Source organism: Myotis lucifugus, unplaced genomic scaffold (assembly GCF_000147115.1).
Source record: "Myotis lucifugus unplaced genomic scaffold, Myoluc2.0 scaffold_320, whole genome shotgun sequence".
NCBI classification, from domain to species: Eukaryota; Metazoa; Chordata; class Mammalia; order Chiroptera; family Vespertilionidae; genus Myotis; species Myotis lucifugus.
In genome coordinates, this window is record NW_005871368.1 from 532,155 (window position 1) to 551,663 (window position 19,509).

At 42.4% G+C, this 19,509-nt stretch overlaps 1 protein-coding gene across 2 annotated transcripts in view; it reads right to left on the reverse strand.

Annotated features, from left to right (window-relative positions):
• SLC15A1 (solute carrier family 15 member 1) overlaps nucleotides 1-19,509 on the reverse strand; it is a 46,831-nt gene that overhangs the window by 15,026 nt on the left and 12,296 nt on the right. For both annotated transcript variants that reach the window (XR_002832100.1, XM_006100635.3), the window contains exons 2-14: nucleotides 15,389-15,405; nucleotides 14,884-14,965; nucleotides 14,641-14,782; nucleotides 13,608-13,727; nucleotides 10,980-11,079; nucleotides 10,658-10,748; nucleotides 8,838-8,921; nucleotides 6,065-6,147; nucleotides 2,782-2,868; nucleotides 2,130-2,219; nucleotides 457-501; nucleotides 280-312; nucleotides 107-195 (exon numbers count right to left, since the gene is read on the reverse strand). Coding sequence is in view for 1 of the 2 variants with exons in the window: in XM_006100635.3 (XP_006100697.1) it covers nucleotides 107-195; nucleotides 280-312; nucleotides 457-501; nucleotides 2,130-2,219; nucleotides 2,782-2,868; nucleotides 6,065-6,147; nucleotides 8,838-8,921; nucleotides 10,658-10,748; nucleotides 10,980-11,079; nucleotides 13,608-13,727; nucleotides 14,641-14,782; nucleotides 14,884-14,965; nucleotides 15,389-15,405 (1,063 nt within the window). In the remaining variant the exon portion in view is untranslated. The remainder of the gene's footprint in view (nucleotides 1-106; nucleotides 196-279; nucleotides 313-456; nucleotides 502-2,129; nucleotides 2,220-2,781; nucleotides 2,869-6,064; nucleotides 6,148-8,837; nucleotides 8,922-10,657; nucleotides 10,749-10,979; nucleotides 11,080-13,607; nucleotides 13,728-14,640; nucleotides 14,783-14,883; nucleotides 14,966-15,388; nucleotides 15,406-19,509) is intronic.

Below are 19,509 nucleotides of genomic sequence, written 5' to 3' on the forward strand. Positions count from 1 at the left end.
GAGACAGGTTCTTTTTTCCACGGAGGCCTGGAAGCTGAGGGAGTGCAGCCTAGTTGCAAAGTCCTAGGACTAACGGAGCCTCCACCCCACCCTGCCGGTCACCTACGTGAAGTTGAAGCCACACTTTGCAATCAGAGGATACACCACAGCATCTACGATGGGGACCATGACAACGATCAAGATGGCATTCACAGTCTGCAGATGAAGTGGAGATGGACTGTTACCACTGACTCACAGGTGACTTGGATCTCTGAAAGCAACTTAAATATTGTCTCTTACCTGCATCTGATCCGGCTGAATGTCAAGAAGTCCCTAAAAACAGAGGAGGGGGAAGTCTCATTGATAAGTTCCCACAGGTGATCAACTGGGGGGTTGGGAATGTCATGAAAACGAAGGAGAAAGGGGGCAAAGGGACTAAAACAAAGGAACAGTGACCAGGGGATGTCTTAAACTTACAATTTTCCCATTCATCGTTGTTGCTTGCAGCGTCCACCTTGAGCCCTTAAAAACAAATAAGTTCACTGCATCATTTGGGAACATGGGCTTTTAAACATTTTACAAGTCAATGTTGATTTTTTTTCCAAATCAGGAATGAGGTCTGAAATGTTATGGGATTTAAAATTTTTTCAAAGCCGAGTTCATCTCCCAGCTCCATGTAATACTGGGTCAGGAGAAACAACTTGGATTTCTGCTCTGCAAGTTAACATAACATATAATACCCTGACCCCAACAGAGCACCTACACAGCTCTGCCCTGAGATAAAGCTGCCCTGAGGAAAGACAAAAATGCATTTCTGAGGTTGGTGGGACATTAGCTGCCAGGTGAAAGCAGCTTCACAGTTTGAGAATATTCTATAGTCACTGGCACCACAGTTTCGAGAGCATTGTTATGGCTAAGAGCCATTTTGACAGCCCAAGCTGTCCCAAAATGTGATTCCATGAAGGGAGTGACAAATTTAAACCTGAGCGGCCTCGTTATGTTAAACCTATTTCATAGGAAAAGATGACTCAGGACTGTACAAGTATCATTATTCCCACAGAGGACTAAAGATGTACATGTTTCAACGTAACCGACCCACTCCACTAGGAGGACATCAGAGGAAGTCAGGAATACGGCACTGTTCTAATTCTTAATACAGGGGTATATGCCCTAGTTCTCCATGTTGATCCTCACAGCCTTGCCGCGGGTTACTGTCCTTTCAGCGGGGTTAAGGGATCACCCCAAGACACACAGCTACAAGGTGGTGAGTGTATTTCTAGTGCAAGTCCACATCCAGTAACAGGTTTGAATCAATGTGCAAAACTGCCCCCCTGGTGTTTCAAATGCTGTTCTTGATTTTGTACTTACCAATAAGGAGGTTAAATGTGTACACTCAACTTTCTTACAAGAGATGGTTTACCCATACAGTAATCCTCCCTGAACCATAAGTTTACACATGCCTGTGAACTTTTTAAAAACTTCAGTTTCTAAAAGGAATAATATCTTATTCCTTTGACTAGTAGGCATCATACATTCAGTTATCTAACTCTACGTTGAAACATTCCTAGGCCAGCATCTTACAGCTGTGGGAGAAAGAGCAGGTGACAAGGCAATGACCGGGGTCTAGTTCCTGCTCCGGTTAGAACGACTTCAGGTGTCACCGTGCATCCCTGGATGGTGCTTCTAAACCACGCATCCCATATAGATGGGAAGATGTCAAGTGCCTGTCAGGTACAATATTCTGTGGATCCCATAAAAGGGACTGCATCTGTTTACCATGATGCATCAATGGGAAAACGCTTTATTCTCAGTGTTTAGTTTTCTTTTTTTCCTCAGTTTTTCTTTTCTCAATTTTTCTTTATTCTCAGTTTTGATTCGAAAGAGTGTTGGACACTCTGATCCAGTCTTTCCTAAGTCTCCTTTACTTGAACACACCTAATTTCTTCTTGTTTTGCAACAGAGATGAGGCTAGAACCATCTAGAGTTGGTTTTTTAAAAAGAAACTCAATGTGATTAAGTGATCAAATAAATGAATAAAATTGAAATTGGAAGAGAACGTTTTAAAGAACCAGATTCTATGGCTTGGTACATGGTAGCACCCAAAGAACGTTTGCTACATGAAGATGTACGAAAACATAGTTTCACATTACCTGCTGGTCGAACAAGGCCCAGAACATGGGGAGTGGAATATACAGGAACATCACCTTTGTCACCATCTTGATTTGAGAGATAAGCCGCTCCTGTGGTTGGAGTGAGGGAGGGACTAATCAGGCAGGATTATGTCACAGTCATCAGCAATGTTAGGTTCAGTGTGGGCTTATCTGCACCTGGAGACAAGCTGGGAGGTGATGAACAATTCCGAAGAACCCTACCCCAGGTTCCTTTTGAAAACGAAAACTTCCTAAGCTATTTCAAATATGAGTGAAAATGTCTGTGTAGGAGGTAAATTACTCAAACTTATATAAACTATTAAATGTACACTCCACCACCATCACCATTTAACTCTTCTAGATTCAAACTGAAGTTATGTGATCACAATTACATATATTAATTGGCAGATTGTACCGAATGAAAATCTATGACAAGATAATATTGTTCCCAGGTACATTATATCTATTGTTAATCAAGTTCATCTCAATATGAAACAATCACACTCCCAGCGTCTTAGTTGACACGCTGTTAATAAAGGTTCTGAGGACACAGTTGGTGATCTCATCCAGGAAGCCTTAAGAAGATGAGTTGTAACTGTGGGCGCTCACTAGAGGAAGGTCCCTGGGACACTGCAGCAGTATGGTCACTTACGTCATACTTCTCCTGGGCCCAGTCCAGCCAGTGCTCCCTTTTGGGAAATTCCTTACTCCGGTGCCTGAACCTATTTTTGATGGCAAACTGAAGGAGGGAAGAAAAAGCAAATTTCAGAACAGAACTGGTTACTTTATCAGGGAAACACATTTCAATTAAACTCCTTTTAATGGAAGACTTGTGAGAGACACAAAATATAAAATTGTATACACTAGTATAATGACATTGCTAAAAGGCATGATGCATTTATTTCTAAACTCTTGCTATCTTCAAGTGAGTGGGGTAAACAAAGTCACACTGTTACTACTGTACTCTATAGAGTGGCAGTCAATAGAAACATAACCTGTAACATTTATGTTTTCCCGTAGCCATATTAAAAAGCAATGGTGATTTATTTCAATAAATAAATAAGTAAATAAATAAATAGCTCCAGAGGTGTGATTCAAAGAAAAGCAAAAGGGAAACAGGTAAAATTAATTTAAAATATATATTTTTTAGCCCCACAAACCTAAAACATGATCTTAATATGTAATCAATATTTTAAAAATTCATAAAAAGTTTTACATTCTTTTTTATACTAAGTCTTTGAAATCCAGGGTATACTTTACCCTTAAAGCACATTTTAATTTGAGTGCTAAATTTTTATCAGGAATATTTGATCTGCATTTATATTTCATAAAATTTATGTTTGAAAAACTAGAGTTAAATACTTAAGTTGTTCTAAAGATACTTAAAATTTTCCAATAGCCGAAACCGGTTTGGCTCAGTGGATAGAGCGTCGGCTTGCGGACTGAAAGGTCCCAGGTTCGATTCCAGTCAAGGGCATGTACCTGGGTTGCGGGCACATCCCCAGTGGGAGATGTGCAGGAGGCAGCTGATCGATGTTTCTCTCTCATCGATGTTTCTAACTCTCTGTCTCTCTCCCTTCCTCTTTGTAAAAAATCAATAAAATATACTAAAAAAAATAAAATAAAAAATAAATAAATAAAATTTTCCAATAACTGAGATTAAGTATAGGTTTTTAGATTTAAAAGGACCCACTCCATAGAAATACATATATAAGGAATTATATAATTTAAATTACTTTAAGGAAAATTTAAAATTCTGTTCCCCAGTTGAACTTGCCACCTTTTATTTTACTTTTTAAAATAATTATTTTATTGATTTTTTTTTTTTTTTTACAGAGAGGAAGGGAGAGGGATAGAGAGATAGAAACATCGATGAGAGAGAAACATCGATCAGCTGCCTCCTGCACACCTCCTACTGGGGATGTGCCCGCAACCAAGGTACATGCCCTTGCCTGGAATCGAACCTGGGACCCTTCAGTCCGCAGGCTGACGCTCTATTCACTGAGCCAAACAAGTTAGGACAAACTTGCCCCATTTTAAATGTTCAATAGACTCATGTGGCTGGTGGCCACCATATTATACTGAAGGTCTATAATAAATGGTACAGCCATATAAAGGACAGTGAGGACCCACTACACAGAAAGGGGTTTATAAAAAGTAATGGCTACAGTTAAACATATTTTAAAACACGGTAACACTGATTAGAAAATATACTGACCCACCATCATACAAGTAGGGGCTTATAGGATTCCTTGTTAGTAAGAGGCCTTCCGGAAAAGCCACGTGCATTGTAACTATGCAGCAGCAGAGAAGCTGGTGGTGGGGCTAGTTGGGGATATGCATGACGGAAAGGCAGTAACTCAAAGCTGTGGGCTGGTTTGGGATGCAGGGTAATACAAGTCTCATGATTCTAAATAGCATGAAGTTGTTCTTTCGGAGTTTGAACTAAGTTGTCAGTTACTTGGGAAGGAAGGACTTGGAGAGAGCATTGGTAAGATCCCCTCCTGGCTTGGAAAAAAATGTGTGATGGGGATTGATGTAATTAATGTTAGAGGAAAGTACGGAAGGAAGAAGGAATAGCTGAAAGGGAAGAGAACAAAAAGGATTCTGAGAGGACACGTTAATTTCACAAAGTAAAGTGCCCATACGTAATTTAATGCAATAAAGCCAGGCAAAGAGAAAGAAAGTGACCCAACATTATCTTTGAGGATTTTTTTTTTTTACTGATGTTATTTAGAGAGAGAAGAAGAAAGGGAGAGAGAGAGAGAGAGAGAGAAGGTGGAGAGAGAGAGAGAGAGAAAAACATCAATTGGTTGCCTCCTGCACAAATCCTGACCTGGGATGGAACTAGCAACCTTTTGGTGTATAGGACGACCCTCCCACCGACTGAGCTACTCAGCCGGGGCCTAACTTTATCTTAAGGCTGCCTTTACATCCAAAAAATTATTCCCAATTATTTTTTTTAAAGTGACACATTTCCCCCTGATTATACAATATACATAGTCACTAAAAACATGGGGTGTAAATAGGGGAATCAAGTTATTTGACTCCATTACTTATATCCTGACTTTAAATGTGCCCGTATGTGCATACACCATGTAGCTGTATGTGGAAGAAACTATGTTCTGCATGTTCTCATCACCAAACAGTCTCTGAAGACGAGACTTCTGAGGGCTGCGTAACGCGGCACAGACGCGAGTTAGCCGCTGGCCTCCCATTTTTGGTGGACTTATGTGTTTGCTGCTGCAAATATTTGTTTTGTTTTGTTGTTTTTGCTGTTGTAAACATTACATTGATAATCTTCAAATGTGAATTTGTGCTGGTTTTTAAAAGTTATGTTTTTAGCCTTGATTTGTGAAAGGAGGATTAATAAGGACACTCCATGCATCAGACTCCTGACACGCAGCACCAAACCACGCCTCTTCGTTGTCACACTGCTGCCCAACAAACATCAGACACTGCCTACCATTTTGATAGGTGAGGGATCGCTTGGATTTGATTGTCCATGTCCATTGATCTCATTTTGTAAGTTCAAGAGTCATTTCCATCTCTCTTTAGTTGAGTTCTGTTTTGTGTCCTTTTCCATGTGACGAATTTTATAAGAAAATTCAATTTATCAAAACACAGGGGTGGGCAAACGTAGGTTTACAGTTGTGAGCATGCAAAACACAGTTTATCCTTGTATTATTATTTATTAATTATTGTACTGTTTATTTGTGTTATTATTATTGTTTTTTATTTCGTATCCTTACTTGTGATTTACCTTTTAGGTAATGGTGGCTGGTAATTTAGCCCACTTTTGCCCACCCCTGTAGTAAAGAACACTAATACAACGCTCAAAGGAAAGTCGGCACTTCATTGAATTCTAATTTGAAGGAAGTGAAAGCTTCTGGGGTGACCAAATGCCACAGAGAGAGTGCGACTGAGATACTTACCCCAATGCACTTGGCCACGTCACCCATGATGTTCCCCTGGGGCTGGTACTTCGTGTACATGCTACTGCCAGCGATAAATACAACTGCAGGGCAAAAGAAGATGTGTAACAGGGTGTTGTCAGAACTACCTGGGACCCAGAAGATGTGCTTTTATTTGAGTTATAACCTTGTTTTGGATACACCAGGGTAACTCATAGAATGGGGGTACCGCCCTCTCTCCCAGTGAAGAAAGTGCTTTTGATTCTAACAAGCACAGGAGCTTCTGGGTACTGTTATATCTGTGTTCTCACATACAAACAGTGACGTCTACTACTATCTACTTCCCAAAACTTGGGGCTGCTCAAAGATTTATAAAGTGACACATTTCTTAGTTCAGCTATTTAGGCACAAGTTCTATCACTATGTCAAGGGAGACAAAGAAATAAGTGCTTTTACATTTAGGTTAATGTATTACTCTATAAAGACAAAAATTAGCTTTAATTTTTCAGTTGCAATGACAAGAAAAAGTTCTTCTTTCTTAAAAATATATTTTTATTGATTTCTGAGAGGAAGGGAGAGAGAAAGATAGAAATATCAATAATGAGAGAGAAGCATTGATTGGTTGCCTCCTGCATGGCCCCTACTGAAGATTGAGCCCGAAACCCGGGCATGTGCCCTGACTGGGAATCAAACTATGACCTCCTGGTTCACAGGTCCATCCTCAATCACTGAGCTACACTGACTGGGTAAGTTCTTCTTTTAATCATCAGAAAAAAATAAGGACTATCTGTTGAAACTTTTACTCACATTAACAGAATTTATTCTGTGGTCATGGTACAGAATCACAGTTACAATTATTTGCATCTGCAGCTCCAGCTTTACACAAGTAAAAACACTTTTATAATGAAGCAACTCTTAGGAAAGACATATTGTAAAAATAACGCAGGGAAAAACAGCATTTCTGGAAAAAACTCTGAAAACACAATCCCTATACTAGGATTTCTGATTATCCAATACCAGAATTAAAAACATTTTAAAACACTAATTGATCATCTGAATTACACTTTTTCCCTCAATTAAGAGAGGCCCTAAGATTTTTGATAGGTGCCAACTCTCAAGCATTATCTTCAAGTATGTGCCTTATTATAGATGTTCTTTATAATTGAAGAAAGGAGAGTTTACTTATATTTTAACCCAATGCCAATTGTCCTTAATCAAACATGGATGGAAGAGGTGCCCAACAGACTAAGTCTACACTTTTAAAAAATATATTTTTCATTGATTTCAAGGAGGAAAGGAGAGGGAGAGAGATAGAAACACCAATGATGAGAGAATCATTTATTAGCGGACTCCTGCACACCCCTTACTGGGGATTGAGCCCGCAACCCGGGCTTGTGCTCTGATGGGAAATCCAACCGACCTCTGGTTCATAGGTCAATGCTAAGTCACCGAGCCACACTGGCCAGGCCAGTACATTTTTTAATTAGCTAATATTTTAATATTTAAGCTTCTGATTAACTGAAGCCTAATTCAAGCATAAGATTGCTGCAGATAGAAACTTCTAGAGAGGGTGTTGATACATAGGATTTGGCTTGTTCTCAATTCCTCCACAAGAAAAAGCATAATCTTTGATGTAAGAATGACTCATACAGACTAAATGACCATTTACCTAATGACAACTTAATATGGTGTCCAGCCTAAAACAACAGTTTCTGAAGTCCTCTCTATCTCCATTTCCTCACGCAGAATTAGAGAGAAAAAGGTATACGTGAGCCTTTTAGGGGAGTGTGGCTGTAGTTAAACAATTATGGAAGGAAATGGACATAGACGAAGGGGAGAATTCTGAGCTTGAGATGGCAATTGGGCTCTGTTTCCTTCTTGTACCCAAAGATGTTGAAGTCCTCATCCCCAGGACCTCAGAATATGGCTTATTTGGAAATAAAATTGTTGCAGACAATCAAGGTAAGGTGAGGTCATTATGGTGGCCCTACTCCAATACAACCGGTATCCCTATAAAAGGGGGACATTTGGACACAGATGTACACACAGAGGGAAGGCCATGGGCAGACTGACATTATGTTGCCACAAGCCTGGGTACCACAAGAGGGAGAGAGAGGCCTGGAAGAGATCCTCCCCAGGGCCTTACGTGGGAGCATACTCTTCTGACACTTGATTTTGGACTCCCAGCCTCCAGAACTGTGAGACAATAAATAAATTTCTGTTGGTAAAGCCACTCAGTCTGTGGTATTTTGTTATGGCAGTTCTAGGAAACGAAGACCCCCATCATCTCTCAAGCCAAACTATCCCATGTAGAAATCTCTTCACACTTCCTAAAAAGCCAGTGCCAAGAACTCATGTGTGAATGAATGCATCTAGCACACATATATTCATCCTAGAGGGGAGATATTCTAGTAGACGCAATGACAAGAAAACTTGTCATGTCTTCAAGTTGTAGATGAGCACATGTTACTAAGAAGGAAAGCCTTCAGCTATGGGTTCAGCTAGTCCAGCAGATTCACCATCTTCATCTCAATCTGCCTAAATAGTATCAAATGTTTAGTTGTCCAACTCAGTTGATCCCTTTTCCTGTAAACACTTTTCTGATCTTATTCCTTCTGAAAAATGCCAACTCTACATTCTTTGACTTCTCATAGCATGTTTAACATGGGTTGGCAAGTCTTCATACTATTTACCATTACAATTTGTTACATGACTTTTTAAAAAGTGGTCACAGTGATTAAGTAAAGGCTTGATCTGATCATAGGATTGAGTTCATTCAACTGATTCTACTTACTCAGAGCGACGGCCATGAGAGCAGCAGGAACCCCAAACGCCAGTGGGTAACAAGCTTGCTTACTGTGAATTCCACATTCTTGAACTGGGGAGAAATTACCAGATTAAAATTCATTATGGCATCGGTAATGCCCATACAGTTCCCATTTTCTAAAAATCCCTAACTGGTTATTACGTATTGTTTTTCACTTAATGTTTTAGACATGTCCATTTGCCTCACTGATGTCAGTGCCAGAGGAGCAAAGCAGCTTTGTAGTAGAAAGAGCAGGAGATGGAGACAGATCTAACCCCCGCCCCTGTGTAGATCTCTGATACTGGTCATGCCAAAATCAGTTCTTACATTCAGTGGGTTTTCTTAGTGGGGGAGATAAAAATGACCTGAATACTCAGTAAATAAAATCAAGAGTGGCTTGGAAAATTAATCTTGTATGTCCCTGAATTCATGCTAACTTGAAAATACTTAGATGACACAGGGCAGGGGTCAACAGACTTTTCTGTGAAGAGCCAGAGAGCAAATATTTCAGGCTTTGTGGACCATTCAGTCTTTGTCCCAACGATTCAAGCCTGCTTCTGTAGGATGAAAGCAGCATAGACAGCACACAAATGGATAGTCTTCTCTACATTTCTGGATTGGGCCTAGAGGCCAGACTTTGCTAGCTCTCAAATCCTAGGGTTGGTATACAAAAAATTAAGACATTGGAAGGGGCAACAGAGAATTCTGGAAATCCTCTTAATGGAATGCTGGAGCCTCCAGGAATCTGATCCTAAAGGGGTTTTAACTTTGTCTTTGACCAGTTATTTCACAGTTCTGTAGAGAAAGAAGTTCACTAGTAGAAAACATGCAATGACTTCTGTTCATGGCAAAGCAAAATAAATTCCTTCCCTGAAAAGAATATAAATAATCTCTGTTAGTCAAATCCCTATTGGCACTGACTAGTAGCTTTCCAGTTTCCTCATTTATTATTAAGTTATATAAAATTGTTGTCACATGCTCATTTCATATTTGTGTGAGAATCATGATTTCACCTTTAAAGAAGTTATCCTGTAACACATTCTCTAATGCACTACATGCATAGTAGATATTCTAGTAGGTGGGAAGGTGGGGGGAACATAACATAAGAATAAAAACTACTAAATTTTTATACAAAACAAGTTGGAATGTGTTTTAAGTATCATCTCCAAACTACTAGTCTATGCAGAAATACAGAAACCCCCACAAAATATTTTATGTCATAATTTAATCTAATCCCATGGTCTAATTTGACCCCAAATATTCCCTTTGATGTGGGAAATCCACAAACTCTCAATGGATCCTTAGCAAGCACAAAGATCTGAGTGCTGTTGCCAGTTGCTGTCTCATCCTCCCTCTTGGGCAGTTCTTTTTGAAATATCTGAGATGATAGGAAAGCAAAAAGTAAAACCTTGCCCACAAAATTCTCCCTAACTCACTGAACATTACCCGGGAGCAAAGCTGGAAGGCAAAAATGTGTGTTTTTCAGCTTCTACTGTCTTGTCTCTTACATGAATACGGACTTTGCATTAGTGGTCATTTAGAAAAAGTGGCTGCTGTGCTAAGGATGCTATAGATCCGCCAGTGGTCATTAGGATAAGGGATTCTAATAAGATTGAAGAGGAGATAAAACTGGAAGGAAAAGAAGCTCATACTCTGGATTTCAATGTGTCCTCTGTTATGTGTCTGGTGGCTGAAGTATAATGGAGGAACAGAGGACAAAACAAGCAAAGCAAGGACAAACTTTCCACGTGATTTCCTCCCCACAGTTAAAAAAAGAAAAACTGAAGCCCCCCTCTGATATTTTTTACCTCTGAGAATGGGAGTGATGATAGTAGACAGCAAACTTCCAGCATTAATGGCCAAATAAAAGATGGAAAAGAATCGGTTTCTTTGTTTTTCCTATAATAAGAAGGATAAAATCAAAGTATAATGAAGTTGGCTATACATCAACTGATTGAACCTGATTATATAGCTGATAATCTGACCTTGCTTCAAACTTAGTTTTGGTCAGTATCTCACTTTCAAGTCTACTTGAAAATCCAGTGGCGCACAGACCTTGTGTTGGTGGAATTTGATTCCCAGAAGTTTAGAGTCCATTTATGTAGTTTCTGTGAAGGCACGTGCTCTTACCTGGCCCTCTTCAAACTGATCTCCACCAAATGCAGACACACAGGGCTTGATTCCTCCAGTGCCGAGAGCTATCAGGCCCAGGCCGATCATGCACAGCGCCCTAGAGGAAGAAGGGGTGGGGGTATTGCTGAAACGTGAGATCTTAAAAGAAGAACCTCCTGTTTCTTAGCTTCCCTCAGCAGAACAGGTAAGCACAGAGAAGGGACAGCAACCTCTATACAGTGGTTCTCAACCTTCCTAATGCCGCAACCCTTTAATACAGTTCCTCATGTTGTGGTGACTCCCAACCATAAAATTATTTTCGTTGCTACTTCATAACTATAATTTTGCTATTGTTATGAATCATAATGTAAATATCTGATATGCAGGATGTATTTAGGCGACACCTGTGAAAGGGTCGTTCGACCCCCAAAGGGGTCGCGACCCACAGGTTGAGAACCGCTGCTCTATGAGAAGATAATGGGCAGGAATGCAGTCTTGACAGGTGAAGGGGACTTGATTTCATGGGCCTCCATGTGTATACTGTTATCTAATAACTTACTAGCTAGAAAATGTAAAGGAATAGCTTGAATACTGAACAAGGATTTTTGTATGGGGTTCTTCTGCAGCCTTATGATTTTTAGCAAAAGAATAGCTAAGTGATATGTTTAAGCATTGTCTCTGTATAATCTTAATGGACTCATAACCGTCATTAAAAGACATTAGAAAACATGATTTAATGGCAAAGCAGAATATCAGGTTAGTTAATATGATCTTAACTTATTTACAGAAGGCTGGAAAGTAAAGGAAAACATTTATTATAATCTTTTACAATATTAAAAAAGATTATTTATAATAATTAGAAGGGATTAAGGATCATTTATTTGTATTTACTTTTGCATTATCCAAGTTATCTGTGTTTTATTTTCTGAATTGAAAAAAAATCACTCATAGAATTTGCCAACCATCATTTGTAGTTTTGTTAAATGATAGTAGGTACTACAAATTTTAGGTTTTATGTGTGTGTTTTTCCATATCGCTTGATTGCTATGTTGCTTTAAAGTGCTAAGAAACATTTTCTGAAACAAAATCTAGAACTACTGCACGTAGAAAGAATTCTTTAAAAAAATCACATTCATCTTCCTGAATTAGCTGGTTGAAGCACCTCTTTCCTTGCTTCTTAAGAACTTAAATGCTGCCGAAACCGGTTTGGCTCAGTGGATAGAGCGTCGGCTTGCGGACTGAAAGGTCCCAGGTTCGATTCCGGTCAGGGGCATGTACCTGGGTTGCGGGCACATCCCCAGTAGGAGATGTGCAGGAGGCAGCTGATCGATGTTCCTCTCTCATCGATGTTTCTAACTCTCTATCTCTCTCCCTTCCTCTCTGTAAAAAATCAATAAAATATATTTAAAAAAAAAAAAAAAGAACTTAAATGCTGTCACTCTAAGCATTTTAAAAGACAACAAAACATGGCCAGTTGCATATAACACACCCTGCACTCTTGTGAGAATTGAGGGTATGCCCTAACAGGAACCCCATGAGAAAGAATAGTAGCTAAGCTTTCCTGAGCACTTGTCACTTGCCAGGCAAGCTCCAGGTGCTCCATCTGGATGAACACACACAGTCCCTATCTGAGGGAGGTGCTATGACAAATGAGGAAACTTAGGCACAGAGGTTAAGAAACAACTAGTGACGAGCACAGCCAGAATTTGAACCCACAAAGTCCATGTTCTTCATCAATGTTGTAGATTAGGAAATCGAGGCGTGGAGAAGATAAGTTGCTCCAAGCCTTACAGCTGCTCTGTGGAAGGGCTGGGGGTCAGAAGCTGCCAGACTGAGCTTATAGCCACTGCCCTCGACCAGCAGTTTCCTGTGGGCACCATGGGCCTTACAACAAAGGACCTCGTCTGGACAGCAACCTGACTGATGAACAAACCAGAAACTCGGGGGCTGCAGATAGGAATTTAAATTTCTTTCTTTTTAAAAAAATATATTTTTATTGATTTTAGAGAGGAAAGGAGAGGGAGAGAGAGACATTTCAATTATATTTTCCCAGCCGATAAGGTGGTTTACTTAGAGATCAAGGATTGAAGCACACGAACAGGAAACAAAATAAATCTTGGTAACTTGTCTACTAGACCAGACTGCAGGGAAGGGAAATCAATCTCACAGAGGAGCACTTGTCAATGGCAGCGTCAATGGCAGCGTCCATCAAGGACTCAGAACATAGGGCTCGAACAAATATTTATGAAACTGAGTTAATGGGAACTCAGTAAAAGTGTAGTACAAGACAGAAAACCAAAGGTACAGAGTCTTGAGGAAACTGGTCCAATTGAGGATGAAGGTCAGTGGCAGTAACGTCTGTCCCTCCAGGGAAGAGGATGATTAACATAAGTATCCCATGCACTGACCACGCGCCACATGACATGTACCCCAGACAGCAAGCCTTCGAGTGAGCAATGACTCCAGACAACTGTTAGGATGGCGACATACCAGTAATGAAGACCCAACACTTAAGTCAATTAAATGGCTTTCTCTATATCACTGTAAAGGCCTCCTTACACTTACGGTGAAGTTCAAGGTGAAACATTGGAGCACCAAATAAGCAACCAGTGGGAGGGGGTAGGGTAGCAGGTAACATCAACTCACACATGTAAAGGAAGATTGTTGGGGGTTCCATCGTGGTCGAAGTCTGAGAGGTCATGAATGGAGCTTACTGCGGTGACTGCCTGCCCAATTGTGTAGACGATGGATAGTGACACGATGGTCCTGTGTTTAGAAGGGTTAAGAAAAATCCAAGTTAATTGTACAGTCTGCTTCCTACTCCACCACAAAAAGGCCCCCAGCTTCAAACTTTCGAGAGCCTGGTCATGAATGTACTTGTTTCTCAAACTGAGTAAAACTGGTAACTCTTAGAAAGGCAACCTGCTGACCAACCTGTTGCCCAGTCTGCAAGTGCAGAGCAAAGACTTGCCCAGAGGAGCCGGAGCAAGGGGGGAGGTGCGTTTTATCTTCGAGCTCTTTGTAAGACCCAGTGTTTTATGTTACCTAACTACTGAAATCGGTACTTGTCTCTTTAGACAATGTGAGATACTTACCTGGTAACAACATTTGGCCAGGAGTGGACCACTACTTGTTCGTGTATTGAGTTATTTTGAGAGAGTGAATTTTCCTGCTTCTGTCCACATCATGCCTTGGCCTGGCAGAGCCTTCACTTCTTTGCTGATTAAATCCTGGGGAATTCCTGATAACCCCCTCTCGAGTGCACTTGACCAAGGCTGGGTGGGTGCCCCGTGTCCTCTCTGTCCATGGAGCAGTGTGAGCCTTTTGGCTGCTAGGACATTAGTTGGGGAGCTTCTTTGTTCTCCCTGCCCTTAACTCAATGCTTCCCACATCATTAATGATAGATGGTGTCCCTGCTACTATTTCAAGATGAGACAAAGATGTCATTGCTGCTTGAAGGAGGAAAGGAGAACCTACAAACGCCACTTGCACTCACTGCTAAATGCCAGGCGCTGTGCCACGCTCTGCGGGTACTCTGATGAGCAGAAACAGGGCCTAGCACGCTCTCCTAAGAGTTTTAGGTTTCTGATTCTTTGCTCACTGAGTCCATCATCTCAAACCACTAAGCTAATAATTACTTTTTGGCTTGCCTGGGAACAAGGAAGTTGCAACTACTCACGAGAATTTTCCCAGCCAGGAGTCGGCAATGAGAGCACCAAGGATAGGCGTCAGGTAGCAGAGGGCCACAAACGTGTGGTAGATGGCGGTGGACAGGTTGTCGTCCCATTTAAAGAACCGTGTGAAGTACAGAATGAGGAGTGCTTTCCGCAGCAGACAGGGCAGGGGAGGGAAAAGCACAGTTAGGAGTGGCCGAGGCAACTGGCGCTCTGCACGCAAGGGGCTGGGTATCGGAAATAGTTACCTTTCATGCCATAGTAGGAAAATCTTTCGCAGAACTCATTGATCACGATGAAGAAGATGCTCAGGGGATAACCAAAGCAACTCTGACAAAAACAACAACAGTCCAGGGTTAAAATATGCTCCTTGCTGGCTCATTTTCACAAATGAGTGCTAATGGCATGAAAAGTAACCTGTGCCTATTTAGTAACTTGTCAGTGACTATCCAGAGGTAGAATCTTAGAATTAACAATTTTTTAGAATTAAAAATTAAAATATTTTTATTCCCTTACATTCCACACAGAGACGATGAAATGAAGCATCTAGTTTTGTTAGTCTGAGAAGGGCTGCACAAAGCATTTCCTAAAGAGAAGGAACGTCTCATAGAAACTCAGGACTGCCCTCTCATGAATGATAGATGCACAATGCACATTTGTTATGAGAATGAAGCACAAATGTGAACATTTTGGAGCAAAACAGACTAGAGTCTATAAGGTGAAGCTACACAGAAAAGAAAAAGGGATACTTACATAGGATTTGGACGTCCCTGAAAGAAAAACAAAAATTCCACTGTTAAAGTCAAATAATTAAAATGCTTTCTGCTGAGTCTAAACTCAGACCCTGTGACTTTTCCTGACAGTCAGATGTGTTGTCCAGACCGCTGCAGCCACCTCCAGGATCCCAGCCCTAGCCATGCCTCTTGTCCAGAGTCGGGCCTGGAAGCTGCATCTGCTTTAATTAGCTCCAGACAATTCTCCTGTGGGTCAGAGTAGAGAACCAGAGGCACAGAGAATGGTGCCAAACCCATTTCCTCCGTAAAACACTTCAAAGGCTGCCCACTGCCCACAGGGTAAAATCCAAACTTTTAGCATGTTCTTTACTATCTCACAAGGTCAGCAGATTTGGTGAGGATTAAATAATGGAAATATAAAATGCTTAAGGGTACTTAAAACACAGTGAGGGTTCAACCAGCATTCTTGTTACCTGGGCCCACCCTCCTTCCAGTCCCTTCCCCAGGCAGAGAGGGCTCCCACAATATCCAACCATTTGTTCACTGAACCGGTATGTACCCACCCAAAGTCCTTCATGCACAAATCCTTTGCCAGGAATGCTCCTTGTATGCCCTCCTCCCCTTCATGAAGCCTTCTCTGACCTCCTATGCTGCCTCAATGCCATAACAGCTTATATTTCTGCCTCCACTTTAGCGGAAGAATCATCACGTGCTGTCCATCTCCACTTTTCCAATACCTACCAGTGCAGGGCCCATTGTTAGAAGAGCAAAAAGACAAAGGGCCAGAATCCAAGTGAGTTGGTACAAACCACGTGCCATTGACCATCTTCTAAACTTAGTGCCCTTCACCCCTGTTGCCAGCCCCTGCTCCTCTGTCTCCCCTGAATTTTGACAAGATTTCACCCATAGTCTTGTCTCAAGTCTTAACATTTCCTCGTGCTTCTTTCTATACTAACGCATTGCCCAGTGTTAGCATAGAAGGAAGTCTGTGTCTGTTACATGCTAGGCCCCTTGCCATGGGGAATCACCTCCCTCCTCTTCTCAGCCCCCATTGACCACTTCTTAGAGTTCTTTGCTATTAGGGTCCCCTGAGCAGTCCCCCTCTTCTATTAGGAATCAGTGACCCCCCAGCAGTGGTTCTCAAACTGAAGTGTGCCTCAGCATGACCCTGAGGGCTATGAGAACTGGTTGCTGGACCCCACGCCCAGAGTTGCTGTCTCTGTAGGTCTGGGATGGCCCATTGAGTTTGCATTTCTAACAAGTTCTAAGGTGATGTTGCTACTCGGGTCCAGGGACCCCACTTTGAGAACCACAGGTGAGCTGTGATGTTGAGTTGCCCGATGGATCTGCACAAATAAGTTTTGCCACTTCTCTGGCCCTGAGACCCAGACAGATCCTTCTGTGCCGGTTCAGAGCAGGAACTGAATACAGAAGCTGCCCAGCACGCAGACGTCTCCACCAAGCCTCCCACCTCAAACTCTCACACGGTTCCCCATTCAGGGCCCTTCCTCTCCCATCTGCCACCTCGTATTTTCATTATGTGCAAATCCAGGGCCCATCCCACAAGAAACAAAACTGTGGACTCTGCTCTTGGCCCAGACCCACGTGGTCTTGCAGACCTTCATCTGGTGGGGCCTTCCTTCCCGATTCTGGTCATGCTGTGCTGTGGGCATTTGCACTTCTCCAGCTCAGCACGGCCGCACACCAGATGGTCTCACTTTTGCCCACGTAAGAACAGTGATGCTATTTTAGTCCTTGTCCCAAGACGGGAAATAAACTGTCTGGTCTCATGGGACTCCAATTCCGAGCTCTTCTTGCCCATAACCGTTCTGGAAGGAGATTCCTCAAACCTAAAAGACTGGTTTTTCTCCCCAGTTAGACTTCCTTGTGGGGTTGGGCTGCTTTGAGGGGCATCATGTGAAGATGTGTGCATGGGGTCAGACATGTGATTGAATCTCTGTCCTGTTGATTTCCAGCTGTGACTTTGGGCGAGCCCATCTTTCCTCGGACAGGCTGCCTATCGGATGAAGATAAGGCCACCCACCTTACAGGACTGCTGTGAGTGCTCGCCAGAAAGCCCCAGCCAGGCTTGACTCGACATTCAGCAGGAGATGCTACTACCTAGGAATCCTCAGCACCTCGCATGCTGCTTTCCAGGGTGGATATTAAATGTTTGTTGAATGAATATGTCCTCCAAAGAACCAGTAGTATCGCGCATCAAGCACCATGTTCAGATCCTGGCTCTGCCACTCGCTAGTTCCATTGGCCCCTCCAGGCCTGCTAGCCACCCTCTGCCCATGAGGCTGACCTGCATGGATTTCATCAGTGTCCCCTCATCCTCCTGATTCCCCATATGGTTTGGCCGGTGGGGAGCCCCAGCAGGAGATCAGAAGATCAGGTATTCCCTTTTCCTGGCTCCTTCCCGGAAAGGTCACCTGAGACTGCTGTGTCCTCAAGCGACCAACACCGCTCCTCTGCAGTCGACACTTTCCACGTGGCTCTCTCCTTCCGGGGCTTGGTCACTGTTTTGTACCACTTTCCAGGGGTGGTAGCAATGGGGTCGTGACTCCGGGTTCCTGCACTATCATGTATGGTTCCCACAATCAGTCTTTTCTAATCAGTCTTTTTAAACAAATGCTCCTATTTTGAGAATGCCATTTGTTTCCTGATGGGACCATGACTGCCATAGCCCACAAGTCAGATTTCATCACCAGACTGGGGAGAGCGCCACTCCCCAGGGAAATGAAAGGACCGGTGCTTCTGTAAAGCCCTCTGGCGGTATTCGGAGCCCAGTTTCATTGCAGTGGTGCCCGGTCCGCTCGAGGACTTGGACGCAGATGTGGCAGGACCGTACCATGCTCCGCCTACTTAGACCTCATATAATGTGGTCTCACCACGGTCTCCCACAGACCAGGCACAGCAGGGAGTGACACCCCATGGGCTCCAACCTTCTCTAGAAAAGCAGGAGGGAGGTATGAACACCCAAACTCAGCAGAGAGAGCCTGGGGCTTCCCTGCAGTCCTTCCTTTTGCAGATTTCTCAGAATTTTGGTTTCCAGGGAAAGACTTTGCTAAATATTATTTAACACTGATTACTGCTAAATAATACTGGCAAAGGTTTTGTTTACTTCCAACATAAATAGTGTTATAGAAAAAAGACCGAAACAATCAGAGGGCTTAGGTCTTGTTGCAACCATCGCACCCAGAACTACATTATGGAAAATGGAATTTCTAAAGCCACGCAAGAGAAAATCCAAGTCCCCAGTCATCGCTCGGGAAGCTTTTCATTCCCTAGCAGGTGTGCATTCCGAAGGTGTGCACTGCCGGGCAGAGGTCGGCAAACTCTTCTTCTGCAGAATTCGGAACTGTTTACTGGATGTGATACGGCAGTCAGCATTTTTTTTTTATATCTTTATTCACCTGAGTCAACAGGATTGCTATCTTAGAAAGTGGACGTCGTGCGTAGGGTGAGTCTTAAGTCTGAACTCAAATTTCAACTCAGTCACAAGAGGCTGTTTACTTTGGTAAAATTGTGTCTGTTCTTGGCATCGAATCAGCAGAGTGGAGTGGTCTGATGTTTCTAGCATCATTCACGGGTCACCTGGATTTAACTGCTGGTCTGAGGAAAACAGTTTAGAATCAGGCTCGCCATGAGCTCGCTTGGTCAGCACGGGACACAGAGCAATCGCCGAGTCAAGGCCTGTTCTTATTGTTTCTAGGCCCAGCAGTGCCTTTGTCTTTTTCTTTTGGCTAAAGAATCTAATAAAATAAATGTACACGATGGATTTCTATGATTACTGACTTGGGGGGAACAGCAGGAAAAAATAAGAAAGACAGTCTAATCACTTCCCATTACTTAATGAAATCTCTCCATTACGGTGAATATTTCCTGCTGTCTAACAAGGCACATGCCATATTTTGAACCATTTAGGGATGGAAATACGAACTTATGGTTTGTTACCTAGACATTAAGAGCACCCTCAGCGCCACGATGGGTGTAAACAGTGAGTTTCTAGACCTTGGACGGGGAAGAGAAGGGATGAGGCACTTTGCTAAAATCTAAGGGAGGAGAAAAGTGTTCCCTGTCGTTACCAGGAATGAAACGGAGGGAATCCTGTAAGCGTTGCTGGCTGTGTTAGAG